At 51.1% G+C, this 16,699-nt stretch overlaps 1 protein-coding gene across 4 annotated transcripts in view; it reads left to right on the plus strand.

The window, feature by feature from the left end:
- Positions 1-831: 831 nt before the first annotated feature.
- The window catches only part of PTCH1 (patched 1), a 67,838-nt gene continuing 51,970 nt past the window's right edge, over positions 832-16,699 (plus strand). The window contains exons 1-2 of one of the 4 annotated variants that reach the window (XM_047754699.1): positions 832-1,180; positions 2,811-3,003. In XM_047754699.1, coding sequence (XP_047610655.1) covers positions 974-1,180; positions 2,811-3,003 — 400 coding nt within the window. In that variant the 5' untranslated portion in view covers positions 832-973. Of the gene's footprint in view, positions 1,181-1,838; positions 2,133-2,810; positions 3,004-16,699 lie in introns of those variants that run through there. The other 3 variants (XM_047754700.1, XM_047754702.1, XM_047754701.1) reach the window with 3 other exon arrangements.

Here is a 16,699-nt window from a genome sequence, read left to right on the forward strand (position 1 = left end):
GGGGCGGGCGCTCCAGCCTTTTTCTCTTTCGCTCGCTCTCTCCCCCTCCACCCCCTCCCCTCCTCCTCCTCTTTCTCCAAATGGAGAGAGTTCTTTTTTTTCTTCTTCCATCTCATCTATTGAATCAAGGAGCTGCTGCGGCCGCTGCCCGCTGCACACACACAGAGCGGAGTCCCCAGGTCCCGGGAGCGAGAGAGGCGCGTTGCACTGGGGCAGAATGGTCCAGCGGGTCGGCGAGGAGCACAAGAAAGCAGCGTCCGGGACCAAGCAGCCACCGAGAACCCAGCAACCAGAGCCCGAGCAGCCTGAGCAGCCCGAGCAGCAGCTTCAGGAGCCGCCACCGCCCCCAGCAGCCGCCGCGGGAGCAGCGGCGGCGGCGGCGGCTGCTGCCCCGGCCCGGCAGCGCTGAGACTCGCCGGGCGCCCACGGACCCCACGGCGGCGGCTCTGCCCTTGCTCTCCGCGGCAGCTCGGGCGACCCAAGAGTCACCGAGAGAGTCAGCGAGGCCGGCGGGAGCGGCGGGGATTTGCTGGCGCTTTCCGCAGTGAAGGGGTCGCGGCGCGGGGCGGGGGGCGGGTAGGGGGAGTTGGGGACAGCAAGGAGCGCCGTGCGAGCGCCCGAAGGACACGCTGGCTCCGCGCGCCGGCTCTAGCCCTCCGGAGAACTGGATGTGGGCAGCGGCGGCCGCAGAGACCTCGGGACCCCCGCGCAATGTGGCAATGGAAGGCGCAGGGTCTGACTCCCCGGCAGCGGCCGCGGCCGCAGCGGCAGCAGCGCCCGCCGTGTGAGCAGCAGCGGCGGCAGCAGCAGGAGCAGCAGCAGCAGGTCTGTCAACCGGAGCCCCAGCCCGAGCAGCCGGCGGCCAGGAGCGTCCTCGCGAGCCGAGCGCCGGGGCGCGCCAGGAGCCGGCAGCGGCGGCAGCAGCGCGCGGGGCCGCCCGGGAAGCCTCGGTTCCCGCGGCGGCGGCGGCAACATGGCTTCGGCTGGTAATGCCGCCGAGCCCCAGGACCTCGGCGGCGGCGGCAGCGGCGGCAGCTGCAGCGGAGCCCCGGGCCGGCCGGCCGGCGGCGGGAGGCGCAGACGGACCGGGGGGCTGCGCCGCAACGCCGCGCCGGACCGGGACTATCTGCATCGGCCCAGCTACTGCGACGCCGCCTTCGCTCTGGAGCAGATTTCCAAGGTGCATTTCAGACTCTCTCTTCTCCTCCCACCCTCTCTTCCCTCCTCTTCCTCTTTGGGATTGTCCCTGCCACACATGTATGTACACACACACACACACACACACACCTCCAGGAAGAAAAAAAAGACAAGTGGGGATTGAAGAATTCAAACCCTCCCTCCAGTCCTGGGAGGAAAGGGCTGTCTGAGGTCCGCAGGGGGTGGAGGGTGTGTGTGTGTGTGTGTGTGTGTGTGTGTGTGTGTGTACACACGCCCTCCCTGGCGTGCCTTTTCCGGAGCACTGGAAAGCGGTCCACAGTGGACCACCTCGAGGGCCGCCGCAGCGCGGCAGTGCCGCGTGCCCCCTACTCCCGAGCCCCCTCCGCTCGTGCCTCTGCCCCTGCCCCTATTTGCAGCCTAAACTCCTGTAATACTGCCACATTTCTTAATGTTTTAGAGGGGGAGGCGGAGTGGAGGGAGGCGGAGAGAGGAGGGGGGGGGAGGGAGCCGAAATAAAGGTGGTTTCCTTTTTTGGCAGCAGGTTTTGCTTTTGTTAAGCATGAAATCTCTGCTCCCTTAAAAATTATCCTCGGAAGAGGGCATCTCCCCTCTTCTTTTCCAGTTTTTGAGCCACTTCTTCTCAGAGCCTGGGGGAAAGGGAAAGTTGTAAACAAATTGCCACCTTAAATCCGCCGTGCGGGTCGGCGGAGCTGCCGGGTTCATTGTGTTTACGAGACTCGCTGAAATGTGTGGAATCCGGGGAAGGCGCTCACCCAGACGGGGGCCCGCCGGGGCCGCGGCCAGCGCCGGGGAAACGCCGCCGCCGGGAGCAGCCAGCGCCCAGCCAGGACCCCCGCTTGCGTCGGCCTGGGCCCTTACCCTGTGTACTCGGCTGCTTTTTACGTTTAACCAGAAAGGAAGGGAGAGGAGGGAAAGATCCATGTGGCTGCCCTCTTCCGATCACAAATATTGTCGTAAGTTGCAGATGGCTGCCCCACTTCCTAATTCAGCTCACACGGCGTTTCCCAACGCTATGGAAATGCGTGGGGGTGAGCTCCGGCGCCCATTCTCACCACGTGGATCCCCACTTACCACCACGCCGGGCGGGAGGTCAGGATCGGGGAGCCCGCCATACATTGTTCCCAAAGCGCTCTCGTCCTCCACCCTGCGTCCCTGCCCGAGTACCCCGAGCAGGGTGAAGGCTGGAGCAGCACTTGGCGGGGAAGGGCGCCGTGGTTTGCTGGTTCTTAAATGTTGGGCTCCACCACAGGGATCACGCAGCCCCTCCCGTCCCAGATCCGGCGTGAATATATTGCCTGTGTTGAGTGATGTCGCTTCTCTCTGCCTCGGTTTCCCCTTGTTCTTGCAGCCCCTCCTCCTAGCCCCTCAAGTCACATTCGGGGATGCTACGCCGGCCGCGCGTGGGGGCGCCTCGGCTGTTGCAGAGCTGCAGCTCCCACGCTGCTGCCTGACTTTGATTTATGACCAGGCCCCCCCCACGCAGCTCGCGTTTCCTCGGGCCGACCTGGGTTCCAGCCTGGAGAACAGCCCCGACGGCGGTCGCGGGATGCCGGGCGGGTGCGCGCAAGCGGGCGTGGGCGCGCGGACTGCGACTCCCCGGCGCTCACTCCTCCCTTCTGCTTCATCCTCAGGGGAAAGCTACTGGCCGGAAAGCGCCGCTGTGGCTGAGAGCGAAGTTTCAGAGACTCTTATTTAAACTGGGTTGTTACATTCAAAAAAACTGCGGCAAGTTCTTGGTTGTAGGCCTCCTCATATTTGGGGCCTTCGCTGTGGGATTAAAGGCAGCTAATCTCGAGACCAACGTGGAGGAGCTGTGGGTGGAAGGTAAGAGACCCAGCGCCCGCCGCGGCGTCCTCTGGTCCCCCACCCCGGATCCCCTTCTCGTCCTTCCAATTGATAAAGATATTTGCCAGCACACACCTAGAGCCTTTCTGTGGAGAGCGAAAACCCCCTGCCCGCACCAGGGGGAATTGTTTATTGTTTGGGCGCCTGGCCGGGAGCCAGGCCCGCCCGACAAAGGCTGCGCTGTAATCTACTCGGGGAGCTGCGCTTTGCGAGGTGTTGTGGGAGAGAGTGGCGAGGGCGGGCCGGCGGGGGCGCGGGGGCCCCTCCGTGGGACGGACCACTCTGCCTGGCCGGGGGCCCCCCTGGTCCTGTCGCCGCCGCCGCTCGCCGCCGCGGTGCGCGGAGACGCGGCCAGAGGAAGGCCTCTTGGCTCCCGGCTCTGGTCCTCGTCGTCCTTCCCTCCCCCACCCCCACCCACCGCGTCCAAAGAGAAAGGAGCGGGGGGAGCAGAAAGGGGCCACCCCTCCGGCTGGAGGGAGTGTGCGCGCCCCCGGCGGCCGCGGCCGCCGCGCGGAGGGCGGGGGGCGGGCGCAGCGCGGGCCTGCGGAGGCGGCGGCGTGTGTGGTCCTGTTTTTGGACAGCTTTCAACTCTTGGGGAAAAAAACATTTGTCTCAAGGTACAAAAAAAGGGGGGGTGGGGGGGGAGAAAGGAGCTGGAAAAAAAAAACAGTAAAGCACAGACTGGAGCGCATGTTTGCAAAGTAGATTAATGTTTCCTCGCGGGTGGGGGCTTTTAAAGTGGAATTATTCTGGGGGAAGGCTGCGTTTTGCAGGCTCAAAGAATAAATGTGTTTTAAGAAAGCAGGTTTGGAGGGAGAGGCCACAGGAGCTCTCCAAGGGGTTCTGCCAGTCTTTTATCCACATTCCTCAATTTGGGGGTTCTTGAAGTCTTTTTTTTTTTTTTTGAAGCGGTTGTAAATTGAAAATAGATCACCCCACCACCCCAGACGGAAACATTTTTCATTCTTTTTGTAAAAACTTTATTGATAGGGAGTTTGGATTTGTTTGGCGCGGGAGGGGGGGCGGGGGGGGGTGGTCCTTTTTTTTTTTTTCTGTTGGTTGCTGTTTTTTTTTAAATGTTTTAGGAAAGTAACAGTCTTGCTGTTTGGAAATACTTTAACCCCTAAACACTGCCCAGGGGATCTCTTAGAATGAGATGGGAGGGAAGGATTGAGGTAATTATGTATATATTTCAAACCGGAATATCTGAGGCATAGGAATAGTGAAAGCTACTTAAGACAAAAATTTGGAAGACTAAGAGTTACATTCATAATTGCATAATTGATCCCTTTCAGAATGCTGTTGGAGTAGGAACCTTGGAGAATATTTAGTAATCTTGCCTTGTTTGGGAAGATTCAGCTTTCAGTGTTTTGCAAGCATATGGTGGACTCTTTAGTTGAGAAGTGACAATTAAAATAATAGTCCAAATAATTAAGACCAGCAAACATTCTTGCCTTTAAGTAGCTTGGTAATTAATACAACAGTGCTCTTTGGATTTAATCCATAGGGTAATTTACCTCAACTCACTACTTCATTGTCATTGGTAGATAAAAAAAAAAAAAGTTTTATTATGCACCATCGATGTCCTGGCGACACACTTCGTGAGCATCTGCAACTGCCCTAGGCCCTGCTGGGCAACTCTGAAGTATATGAGAGAGACACTCCCTATGCACAAATTCATGGACCTAAAACTACTAGAGTTGAACAGACTTGCACTAAATTTGAGCTCACCACTGAAGTGGGCCATGAAAGACTAAAGAAAAGAGAAAAAGCATCCATGGAGGTGGTGAGGCAAATTAGGGTGACCCAGAGAGAGACTGGACTAGAGGGAGTCCTAGGCAGGCGCAGAAGGGGGTCAGGCCAAGGGCCATGCTGAGAGAAAGGTCCCCACTGTTTCGGGAATGGAGTACCAAGTAGCTCCTTTGGGCCCTGGGCAGCAGGGCTGTAGTTTGGAAATGATGTGATTGGCTAGACTGTGGGAAGCTACTACTGGTTCTAGGACAAAGCAAGGGCTGAGCAAAGGGGCCCCCCAGCTCTGGCCACATGTTCACTTTCTATTACTTGGGCCCCCACATCTGTTGGGTGTCAACCACGATGACAGGCTAGACTGTGGGAAGCTGCCACTGGTTCTAGGACAAAGCAAGGGCTGAGCAAAGGGGGCCCCCAGCTTTATCCACATGTTCACTTTCTATTACTTGGGCCACCAAATCTGTTGGGTGTCGACCATGATGACAAAAGATCATTTTTTGTTGTTTTGAGCAAGACTTTTCAGTAGACATTGGTAAATGTAACTTGTTTCTATAACAGTGTATATATATTTCTAGAAATAACTCTTGCTGCATTACATACCTCATTTCAAGGCACACTTAGTAGCAGTCTCACTGGGACTCAGTGACAGAGTGGGACGTGACATCTGAGATGAGACTCATTTTGCCTACTTTGGGCCTCTGAGCTATTTTCCATCCCCTTCTGTTTTGGCAGTTTCAGGGGGGGCTCACTGGCTCTTTGGCCAAATATTAATTACTCAATAATAATAGTAAGTATTATTGACTATCACTTGTTGATTAATGACCCTTACCACGATTACCACATTCCATACCACTCAGTAGCTATCAGTTATTATCTTTATTTCTTTTGTTTGTTCGTTTGCTTTTTTGGGCCGCCCCTGTAGCAAATGGAAGTTCTCAGGCTAGAGGTTGAATCAGAGAAGCAGCTGCAGGCCTATACCACAGCCACAGCAATGCCAGATCCTAAACCCACTGAACAAGACCAGGGATCGAACCTGCATCCTCATGGATACTAGTCGGGTTTATTACTGCTGAGCCACAACAGGCACTCCCTTGTTATCTTTATTTTTATCATCTGTTGGCCTGTGTAACTTTTTATATAAGATTGACTTGTCCCATTTTCCACAAGAGAAACTCTGGATCTTGTCCCTCCATGTGCACTTTGCCAATTGATGACTTAAGTCAACCTGGTCTCCTGTTGCCTTGACTTTGATTTGTCATTCACTCATTTATTCTTTCTTTCTACGCTGGATTCTTCCCCTGTAGAAGAAGCAAGAGTTTCATAAACGTATGTTAGCCCAAGCTGGGAGGCCAACATTACCATTTTATAGTTTTAATTTAAATTCAAAGTAGAGATCCTAATGAAGAGGTTTTGTTTGTGACATAGTGAGCGGAGTGTTCGTGTCAGCAGCAAGTAGTGGAAGCATGTGCTTTTCAGAGAGAATTCCTTGCTCTCCTAGACAGTAGTAGGCTAAAAAGAAGAGCAACTCAGAATTTAGGTTAATTTTGCACTGCAGTTTCTCAGATAAATTCTTCATCCCTAGCAGCGAAGAAGTCTGTTAGATGGTGTTTTCTTAATAGAGACTGCAAATGTTCTGGACCTAAACAAGAACACTTGCTACAGCAAACCAAATGAATGGAGATTGTAAATTTCCCCAGTGAGAAAGCAACCCAACAGAGCAAAACACAAGAGCGTTCAAGGGAAGAGAAGGCTCAGGGACAGTTGGAAAAATGCTACTTATTCTGTGGTGAAAAAGCTAACATATATATACACAAACATAAAGGCAACTGAAGATATATATCTACACATCTAAACACAGATAAGTACATATCTAGAGAAATGGATAGAAAGATAACATATCTCCACTTGCCTTTGTATTTGTGGGGGCGCATGAGCTTCCTACAAGTATGGTTGTATCTGCCACAATAATGCTATCTTTTTAATATAGCTAGCAAATTAAAGGGGTCCACTTGCTAGGCTCTGTCTTTGATTGGGCTCTCATGCTGGGGATATGTGGCTTAATAAGACAGTTTAAATACATTGGCTGGGATGTGCAGACCATTATAAGCCAGATAAGGAAGATATTTGTTTATGGCCTTGATGATAAGAATTCCTTGATTCTGTAGTTGCCATATTCATCTAGCGATTGCCTTTCAAGAAACTATCAATAGACATTAGGTGCTAGCTTGGGTCTTAGGCTTTTATATAGTATTTGCAAGTAAAAAAAAAAAAAAAAAGGTAAAATCCAGCTTGCTCGTGAGTGGAGGACTGAGGTATGTGGAATGATGAAGTGGACATCTGCTGTTCTTAAAACCCAAGCTGGTGGCAGCAAGGTCAGGGAGAGACTAATTGATATTTCACAATAAAAATATGCGTTCTCCATATGCTCTCAGGGCCTGCTCTGGGCCAGGCACTACCCAAAGCTGCAAAGCTCCAGAGAGACATGGTGGAAGGCCACTGTCCCCTGCCCTCAGGGGACACACAGACCAGTGGCACTATGGAAGGAACATCTTCCAGGACAGCCCCAAGGGAGGGAGGGTGTCTGAGCCAGGACCTGGGCTGGAGGGTTAGAGAGGTGGGGGGAGGGGCCCGCATTCCAGGCCCAAGGAACAGCATGGGCAAAGGCTCCGAGGACAGGGGCATGGTCTCTGGGAGGACTCCCAGTGCTTGCGTGGGTTGGGACATCAGGTTGGCAGTGAGAAGCCTTGAGGCTTGGAAGGTCCAGCTGCACAGCAGGAAGTTCTCCAAGGTGGGCAGGGTGTTTGTCAGGGGGGCTGCCAACTCTTCCTTCTAGCTGTTCTTTGCCCACCTGAAGATCTGCACTGGCATATTTGGCCTCTAGCACACTCCCTGGTTCCACTGTGCTTCTCCTGGATCTCATCCTTCTGGGCACAGGAGGGGGAAATGCTTGCCTTTTTCATCTCGCCCCTTTCTCTGTTAGCTTTTCCTTTTGGATCTTTCTGTCTCACTGAATGCCTCCCCCAACACCCCCTCTCTCATCTCAGATCCAAGTTTATTGGCATGATTCGATTTACCTCTTTGAGCTTTGGGATATTTTTCCCTCATTGCTTGCCTAGCCCCTGGCTTCCTTTCCTGCAAAGGAAAACAGCCCTGAAATGAACCCATATTGCCTGTGTTTGGTTATGAACATCTCTAGAGGCCAGCATGAGGAGAGGAGGACACAGGTTGTGACTGATTTTTTTTCCTAAGGGAAATTGTTTAAAAATGCCCTCTTGATGTTCCGAAGTGCTCTCAAATTTGTACCTTGCTAGCATTACGCCTTCTGTGTTCTTGGCTGTTCTTGGTGAAAGAACTGAGCTTCACCGCCCTTTTCCGTTTAGAGGACCTTGGGGCTGGATAGTCTATCATGGGAGCTGTCCTGTGCATCAGAGGATGTTCCCTGGACTCTACCCACTAGATGCCAGTAGCACTCTCCCAGTTGTGACAACCACGTTTCTAGTCATTGTCAAATGTGTGTCGGGTTGTGTGTGTGTGCGCGCGCGCGTGCGCGTGCGCGTGCATGCAGAATTGCTCCCATTGAGAGCCACTGGTTTAGATAATAGATTTGGATTGAAAGACCCATGCTGTGCAGACGGAAGGCTTTTATTATGAGAGTTGTGGCTGCTTAAAGCATTGCCGCCAGTGCACACGTTTCACTCTTTAAGATAAGGCGCCCTCCCCCATCCCCGTATTTACACAGACTTGGGTAACTGATTTCTTTTCATGATAATAATTTAAATTTTTGATGATTCTGGGAATTACATCGAATCGCAAATTAAAAAGACACCATGACAAGGTGGGGCGGGGGGGAGGAGGCAGGCCACAGAAGAGAGGAAGAGCTTTCTGTCTGTCCGAATACTTGATTTCCCTTTTCCTTCAGGTTAACTTAATTTTGCAGGTAGACTTCCTTGCATTTCGAGCACATAGGCTGAAGGCTTCGAGCACGAGGGTGACGGTGTCAAAAGCAATAAAAGACAGCACTGGATTTTGTTCATCTGGCAATAACTGCTCCTTTCCAGAGCCCACGTAGCCGTTGGCTCTTTGGTGGTCTAAGCCTCCAGATGTTCCTGTCACACACCGCTTTCCCCCAGGTGCTCTCGTGAAGCAGAACCAAAGTGACAGCCAGGGACTGACGCCCGTCAGCCGGAGAGGCAGGGCGGGCTCTGCTCCTCCTGCCTTTCCAGGGTTATCACCCAAGTTCTGTTTTCGGGGACATTTCACGAGGGACAGAAGGAATGAAATGCAGCAGCTCCTTTCTGCTCCTTGGTCCCTGAGTCACTTTTACAAATGATGAATATATGTTTTAGCAAGATATTGATCAGATGCTGGTCGAGGACACGTGCATACAGGTGGAAGCAATTGTGGCGTATTTTTCACATCTGGAGAAAAATGATTGAAAAATTAATGCCTGGCAATCATTGCTTGAAGAACAGCAAGTGGCCTCAGGTGCCTTCTTCCCAGGGCAGCTGACCCTGCGACTCCTTCCCATCACTTTGCCACCTGCCACTATTGACCCTCCATCGTGTTGAGAAGCCAGGCTGGGCTATGTATGGAGTGTTTCAGATAGCAGGGAACCACTGCTTGGAGGCCCCAGAAAATGACAGCTTCCAGATGTATGAACCGCCGGATCGGTTTGTTTGGATTATGCGCCACAGCTGATGGCGAGATTAACACTGGCTGGACAAGCTATGGGAGATTTGTCTGGTTTCCACAATGCCATGTTTATATTTCATTGGGATTTCTCCTTCAAAGCTGACCTCCCTGTGACCCCTGGAGCTCTGTCCACGCAGGCTGAGCTGTAGCTTGTCTGCCCTTCTTCTCCTTTTGAGGGGGGTGTCACAGTTATGCAGTGGAAGGGGCTGCTTATATGGTGGCCCCCCTCCTCGCCCTTTGTCCATGTCATCCATCTGCCCAGATTTAGCCTCCGAAGAGAAGTCTGTTCACCTCTTTGGGTGGGGGGTGTTTTATTGTACAAAGTTTTTCTGGCTTTTAAACCACGTGTGGAAGAACTTTACATTATTTGAAAGGAGAGCGGATTTTAAGAGAAGCTATTTTGCAGAATTATGGTATTTTGACTCAGCAGGATTTTGCACTATTTTGAGAAAAAAAAAGAAGTTGAGGCATTTCCAGCTATGTGAGGCATCCTGTGATAGTGGCCATAGCTGTATGATGCTGTTATTCTATAGTGTCATCCCCTTTGCTGCTCATTGGCTCCCAGAACCTCTTCTCCTTCCTCCCTCCTCCTTCATCCTGTATCCCTCTGCTCATCTCCCCTCCCTCCTCCCTTCTCTTTCTTCTGCCGCTCCCTCTACCCACCTTTTCCTAAACTGCCCAAATCATTTCCTCCCAGTGGCTCTCTGGAGTTACTAGTGTGACATCAGAAAGAGGAGTACATCTGGTTGATCACAGACCAACAGGAGGGAAGTAGAAAATGTGTGACTGCAAGCCAGCTATGGGAGATGCTAGATGCCCAGCCACCCTTTGCATCCTTTGGGTTCTGAGAAGGGTTGGTTCCAAGACCGTATTCTTTGGTGGGGGCTGACAGCAGCAGATGTGCATCCCCCATTGAAGAACATTTTCATGAACTTTTTTTTTTAAATTTATTTCTTTATTTTTTTACCTGCTATTTCCCCAGTACAATTTTTTTTTTTATCCCTGTACAGCATGGTGACCCAGTTACACATACAGGTACACATTTTTTTCTTACATTATCCTGCTCCATCATAAGTGACTAGACCTAGTTGCCAGTGCTACACAGCAGGATCTCTTTGCTAATCTATTCCAAAGGCGATAGTTTGCATCTGTTAACCCCAAGCTCCCGACCCACCCCACTCCCTCCCCTTTCATGAGCTTTCGAGGGCACCTTAGAATCCAGTGTCATGAGGACCGCGAGACAAATCTCAGTCCCCTCATGCTTCATGTGCCATATGAGCTGTGGAAGAATTGGGTCCTGTGGCATTTCTGAGATGGCAAGTGACATACCTGTACATGGTGACACTGCAGCCCAGGTGCCCTACCTCAGGCTCTCCCTGGGTGGAACTCACACAAAGCCAAAGGGAACATGGAGCTTGGATAGAGAAAGGAAAGGACAGGTTTCCACATCCAGTATTTTTTTTTTTTTTTGGCTGACTCTGCAGGGTTACAACTTGGTCCATCCACATGAGAAATCTCAGTTGACATCCCAGAAAGCAGACAGCCTTGCTCATGAAGGCCCCCTCTGGCCGTCCAGAAGGAAAGAAGAAGCTCCTTGGGGTTTCCTCAGTGGAAATCTTCCTCCACGACACAGACAGCATCAGGGTCACCAAAACAGAGGCACGTTCCCTACTCATTCTTTGCTTCCAGACTCTGGATTTGGGTGCTTTATGGCACTACTTTGTAGATTTTTTTCTCTTCAGTTGGATATAGGGCTGCTGTCGCCCTTACACAGCAACATGTCTGTTTTTCTTCTACCTATATCTTTACATTTGATGGAAATAACTAGCCTTCCCAAACAGTAGAATGCTGCCATTGAGAAGCTGCTCTTTAGTAGGAGTCGTAGGTACAGAAAGACGCATCTTGTGCTCAGTCCTTTCGAGACTGTGACCCTTTTGTTGTGTTGGGGGTGTATTTAGAGCAGAGTTGGAAAAACAGCTGTCCTGTGTTAAGGAAACTGTATGCTTGGTGGGCAGTCAGGTACCTGCTAATGAGTGACAAGTTTGTTGTTGGAGAGATTTATAATGTGGAGGCAGGGCCTTTTTTCTAACCCAGAAACCCAGGTGTGAGTTGGCCCAAAGAGTCCCCACTGCCTGTGCGTCCCCAAACACCCTTGGCTCTGAAAGTGAGAAGCAAGGCTTTATTTATTATTTATTTATTCTTACTTATTATGTGCAGCAGAAGCTTGATTCATTACAGTCGGAATCAATGAAAAACAGTAGACCTGCCCAATTTATCACCCCAGGTAGCCTTCAGTTATTGATGAAACGTGTGTGAAAGTACGCAAAGGGAGCTGGCAGTGGGCTCTGTTCAGTCAGTGTGCATGATTTTTTTCCCCTTAAATCATTGCTTAAGGGCTTCTGGCCCCTAGCTCAGGAATCCTGCCCAAAAATGCCAGATGTATTACACAGTCAAGTACTGCAATGTAAACACTGGTCTGTGCCATGAGGCAGGGTGGTCCATCTCCGATTTGAGAAGAACGGGAGATTGAGAGGGAATGAGAGGGGTAAGCCCTCACAGCAAGCACAATAGCGATCCTGTCGTTGGTGTTTTTGGCTGCATCGTCAAGATTGGGAACCACAAAAACCCAGGTGAATTCATCCTTTGGACCGGCCAAGAAACGCAGCTTGCACTGGGATGCCAAAGAGAATAAGATGTGGCTTGGCTAATGTTGCTTCATTGGGTCAGATGAGCTTACAAAGTGTTGAACAGAATGGTGGCGGGGGGGGGGGGTGGGCCGGGGGGGGGGGCTGATAGGAAGAAGGCTCTTGTCTTCACGTTACCATGAGCATCACGCTTTTCCATGTGCTGTGCATGACATTAAAAGGTGCGTGACTCACAGCAAGGAGAGGGCACCTTCTTTCACAGCCCCCCTCCAGTGTCTGCAAAAGCCTGCCGGGGCGGTCCACCTTCCCTGTGTAAACCTAAGATTCATCACATCTGGTGTTGTGTACCACGGAGGGAGAGACCAAGTGATGCTGCAGAATAAACGGCCTTCCAGTTTGCTCCTAGTTTCTAACTTTCAATAAAGCATCTGGCGATGAGGATCATTTGGAGATGAGAAAGTAACAGCGCTTTGGGCCACCCTCCAGCAGAATGTGTATCCCATGCTGGGGGCAGTTCAAGGACATTGGGATGCGTAGACATTATCCATACACCCTAATAGTCCAATTTTAAGCAGTCCTTACAGTGACTAGATCCAGGGTTTGGTTTGGTTTCGTTTCGTTTCGTTTAATGAACGGGAAGGTATCCTGTAAGTTAGGAGGAAATGAAATTTCAGTTTGGATTTGGGGGAGGGGTTAAAACAACCTGTGGCGATACTGTCATGAGAAATCCATTCTATACGGTGAGCTGAGAAAAATGCCTTTAAGAAACGTTGATGATAAAAACAGGAATTTTGAGATGAAGGAAACCGTAGGCTTTTCTCTCTCCCTCTCCCTCCCCCCACCAACTTTATTCTCCTTTGATTTCTCCCATCTTGCCCACCCCCATTCCCTGGCTTCCTTTGCCCCTTTAGTGGAGAAACCAGAAAACGTCACAGACTAGACCTGAATATCACACAGTGTCTCTTTAAGTAGACGCTTTCTAAAAGGTAAAATAACAAAAGGATTTTCCCTACCTACCAAAGACCTTATTTCTTTCCTCTCACCTGATCTCACCCCGCCCCGGCCAGGTTCATAACAATGTTGTAATAATAAGTTCAAAAGCGATAGTCCACACGCTTTCGTCCCCACATGATCCAGAAAGAAAAAAAAAAATTGCACATGTTTAATACCTCGCTTAATTGCAAACAAAGCTTGCAATTTGAGAGACTTGGGATTAGGGCTAAATATCTATTAACTGCTCTTTCTAGAGATTTGGGGAATAGGATGACCCTTTTTTCCTTTTTTTTTTCTTCTTCTTCTTCTTCTTCTTTTTTTTTTTTTTTTTTAAATAGGCTACAGTTTCACATGGCTCCAAAAAGAAATCTCTCTCCCTTTTTGTTTCCCACACCAATTGATTTATCATTTTGCTTGCAAGCAGATCCAGAATGTTAGGGCAAGAACACACTCACTTTTTTCTCGTAACTTTTTTGTTGCGGACCGAAACCAGTTGACTTGAATAAATTTTTCTGAGGCCTGAATGTAGCCAGCAACGTGGAAAAATCTTGCCATTCAGGGCCGTCTGAATGTACATTTCAGCCACACAGTAAGCTGCATTGGTAGGCACTGGACTGCTAAATACAACCATTTTTCGCAGCAGCGAGTTAGACAGGTGATTAGCATAATTAGCACCGAGCAGCTATACATATGGTAATGCTGAGTGTGTAAATGCCAGCTGCGGTGTAAAATTTATGTCAGGGGTCGGCAGGGCTGTGCGAAAGTATTGTGTTCCAGCTGCAGGTCAGGGCCGCCAAAGCTTACCTCCTTTTCTCTTGTTGGTGAATACGCCAAACAGAAGAGAAAGAAATATAACAGATACGGCTTTGATGGAACAGCCCGGTTCTGTGCACGAGGGACTGTCGTATCAAACACACGCATGCACACGCACACACTCACACGCCCTTGCAGACATCCCATCCCTCTCTCTGCACTTTGTGTCCACTTCAGGCAGGGTCCACATGAGCGGGCGGCCAGGGCTGGAGGGTTTGGGTCGGTGAATGGACCCAGGGATTTCCTGGGAAGAAACCATGCCCGCAGTGAATTTTTCCAAGAATTAAGAGTCGTGCTTTGGGTTTTCAACCCCGCCTCTCGCCCCCACGCCCGCCCCCACCCCCCCCAGTCCCTCCACTGCTTCTGTCCACGCCCTTTTCCTTTCCATTAAGCAGGAGCATCCCCCTCTGAGTGAGGTCGTCGAGCTGGTCCTTTCAGAGAATGGAAACTGACCTGCATGGAGGTGTTGGTTCACCTTGAACGGAATAAGTATAAGAAGGTTTCCACAGTTTGCCTCGCTTCCCCAACTGCTCGACCGACTTTAGCACAGGGCTAGAGAGACAAGGTCCTTGTGTTTTGCAGCAGCTGTGCTTCCCTGTCCACCTACCGCCATTGTCAGACCCATGAAATTCTCTATAGATTAAAGAAACATGTCGCTTCCTTGTTTAAAAGGGAGACGGTTGCCCGTGGTTCGTGCCCCTCAACGTGCACGATGGGGGGATTTATCGCTGGTTCATGCATTTCTGTTCTGCAAGCTTTTTTCCTGTCCCTCCGCCTCCCCCCCCCCCCACTTTTGCGGTTGGTGGCTCTGAGGAGTGGTGGTGGGGACAGAATATAGTTCACACGATGCTGACCTAGTGATGAAACTTCCTCACAGCGCCAGGGGGTCCTTATGCATGGGGCCCCTAATCCAGCTAATCCTGATGGCGACACAATCGTGAAAGTGGCCCCCAGTGACGGCCATCTCCCCACACAGATGCAGAGAGAAGGGTCAGTGTGGGAGAGAAATCAGGCCCGCATGGAGTTCCACAGGCTGTGTGAGAAGGTGGGGACTTGAATTGTGCCCCCGCCACCCCACCCCCCACGCCCACTCAAGTAGGAGGCTAGTGAAAGGAGGCCTGGGCTGGAGAATGGCAAGAAGACTGTTCACAGAGGTGATGTCAGCGCCACAGAAGCTGGGAGAAGGGAACTGGGGTTAATGTTATTCAACAGCCTGAATGCTGGAGAGAGAGCCCGCAGCCTCGCGAGCATTTGGTTTTGTTGTGGTTGTTGGGTTGCCTTCTCTTTTTATTTTTTCAATGAGGCCGTTAGGAGGCCTGAACCGAGAACTTAGAGAACTTAGAGCATGCGCACAGCATGCTGTCTTTTTTTGGTCCCTGAGTTCTGCTTCCTGGTGTGGCATTGCCCATGAGTGAGCCTGCTGCTCTGGGTCAGACCCTCCTGGGCTTGCCCAGCTTCTACAGAAGGACAGGACTGGGATTTGCACCTGCTCGCTGGCAGCAATTGGGTGAAATCACGGTTGGACTACCCCAGGAGTTCCCAGCTGGGCAAGTATGCCTTTAGGGATTCAGCGGAGCTGTGCGCTGCCGCATCCTGCCGGAAGCCAGGAGAAACAGGTCTGCAGGCCGGACTTGACATGGCCGGTCTCAGGTGGGGCTGACCCTGGCTCTCATTGGCCACAGCAGCAAGTGACCAAGGAAGAACGGGCCTCTTGACAGATGCAGTGTCATTTTGGGAGCGGGTGGCCCTGTAAGAAATACCGGAGGGGGGGAGCCGTGGCAGGCCAGCAGGTCCAGGTCCAGGGTGGGCAGAGCGCTAGGCTGACCTGATCGTGTCCGACAGGGCGAGCGGGCAGCTTCAGGGAAAGCCATTCAGAGGAAGCAGCCAGGGTGGGAACAGATGGCCCCGCAAACAGCTGGTGTGGGGGGCCTGCGACAGGCGCATGCTCAGAGCTGCTCCTACTGCTGCACTTGGCCCTCCTCACCACCACCCCCCTCGGTCCCTGGGGAGGCTTCATGATGTGTCTGTCCTGCTCTTGTCTTGTTTTTGTGGCTTTTATCGCCCCAGACTCACTTCATGAAGACACATTCTCTTTGGGTTATCTGATTCTAGCATTTTCCCATGGCAACACCCAAGGGCACAATCTCATCAGGAGCAAAACAGCCCAGAAGCTTAAGCAGCAGTTGGCTGGTCATGAATAAAAGACATGGGTGGAAGACTGTCTAAAACTCATGGCCTAGAAGTTTTCAGCCAATTGCCCAAAATTACAGAATCTTTTTTTTTTTCTTTCAGTTTAGAAAATGAGCTGGTTCTAATAATTTTGCAGCTACACCCTTTTAGAGATGTGTACTTTTTCACCCTCACAATAACTCATTGCGAGATTGAAAGAAGGATCAGAATCAACGAAAGGGGGGGGAAAAATCTCTCTAGAGGCTGTTAGATAATTCATGGGATTAATCAAATGCAAATGCCCCACTTGCATATACACAGACCCCATTTTCCTAATTGGACTCTGAGTGGGTACTTTTCAGGCTGAAAGGGTCATTTGTTTTGACTGATTGACTTTTTGAGGCTTTGGGGAGAATTAATATCTTATACAGATGACTGCCTGTTCCCAAGGCTCTGTATTGAGGCTGTTCATTCATTCATTCATCCGACACACGGAGTGTACGCCGAGGTGAGTGGCCAGCGGACAGTGCCTCCCTGAAAGGACGCGGAATTTATTGGGAAAAGCACTTTGCCGAGTCCCTCAGATCATTTTTATGTGGATCACAATAAGCTTT

Source organism: Phacochoerus africanus, chromosome 12, assembly GCF_016906955.1.
Source record: "Phacochoerus africanus isolate WHEZ1 chromosome 12, ROS_Pafr_v1, whole genome shotgun sequence".
Taxonomy (NCBI): Eukaryota; Metazoa; Chordata; class Mammalia; order Artiodactyla; family Suidae; genus Phacochoerus; species Phacochoerus africanus.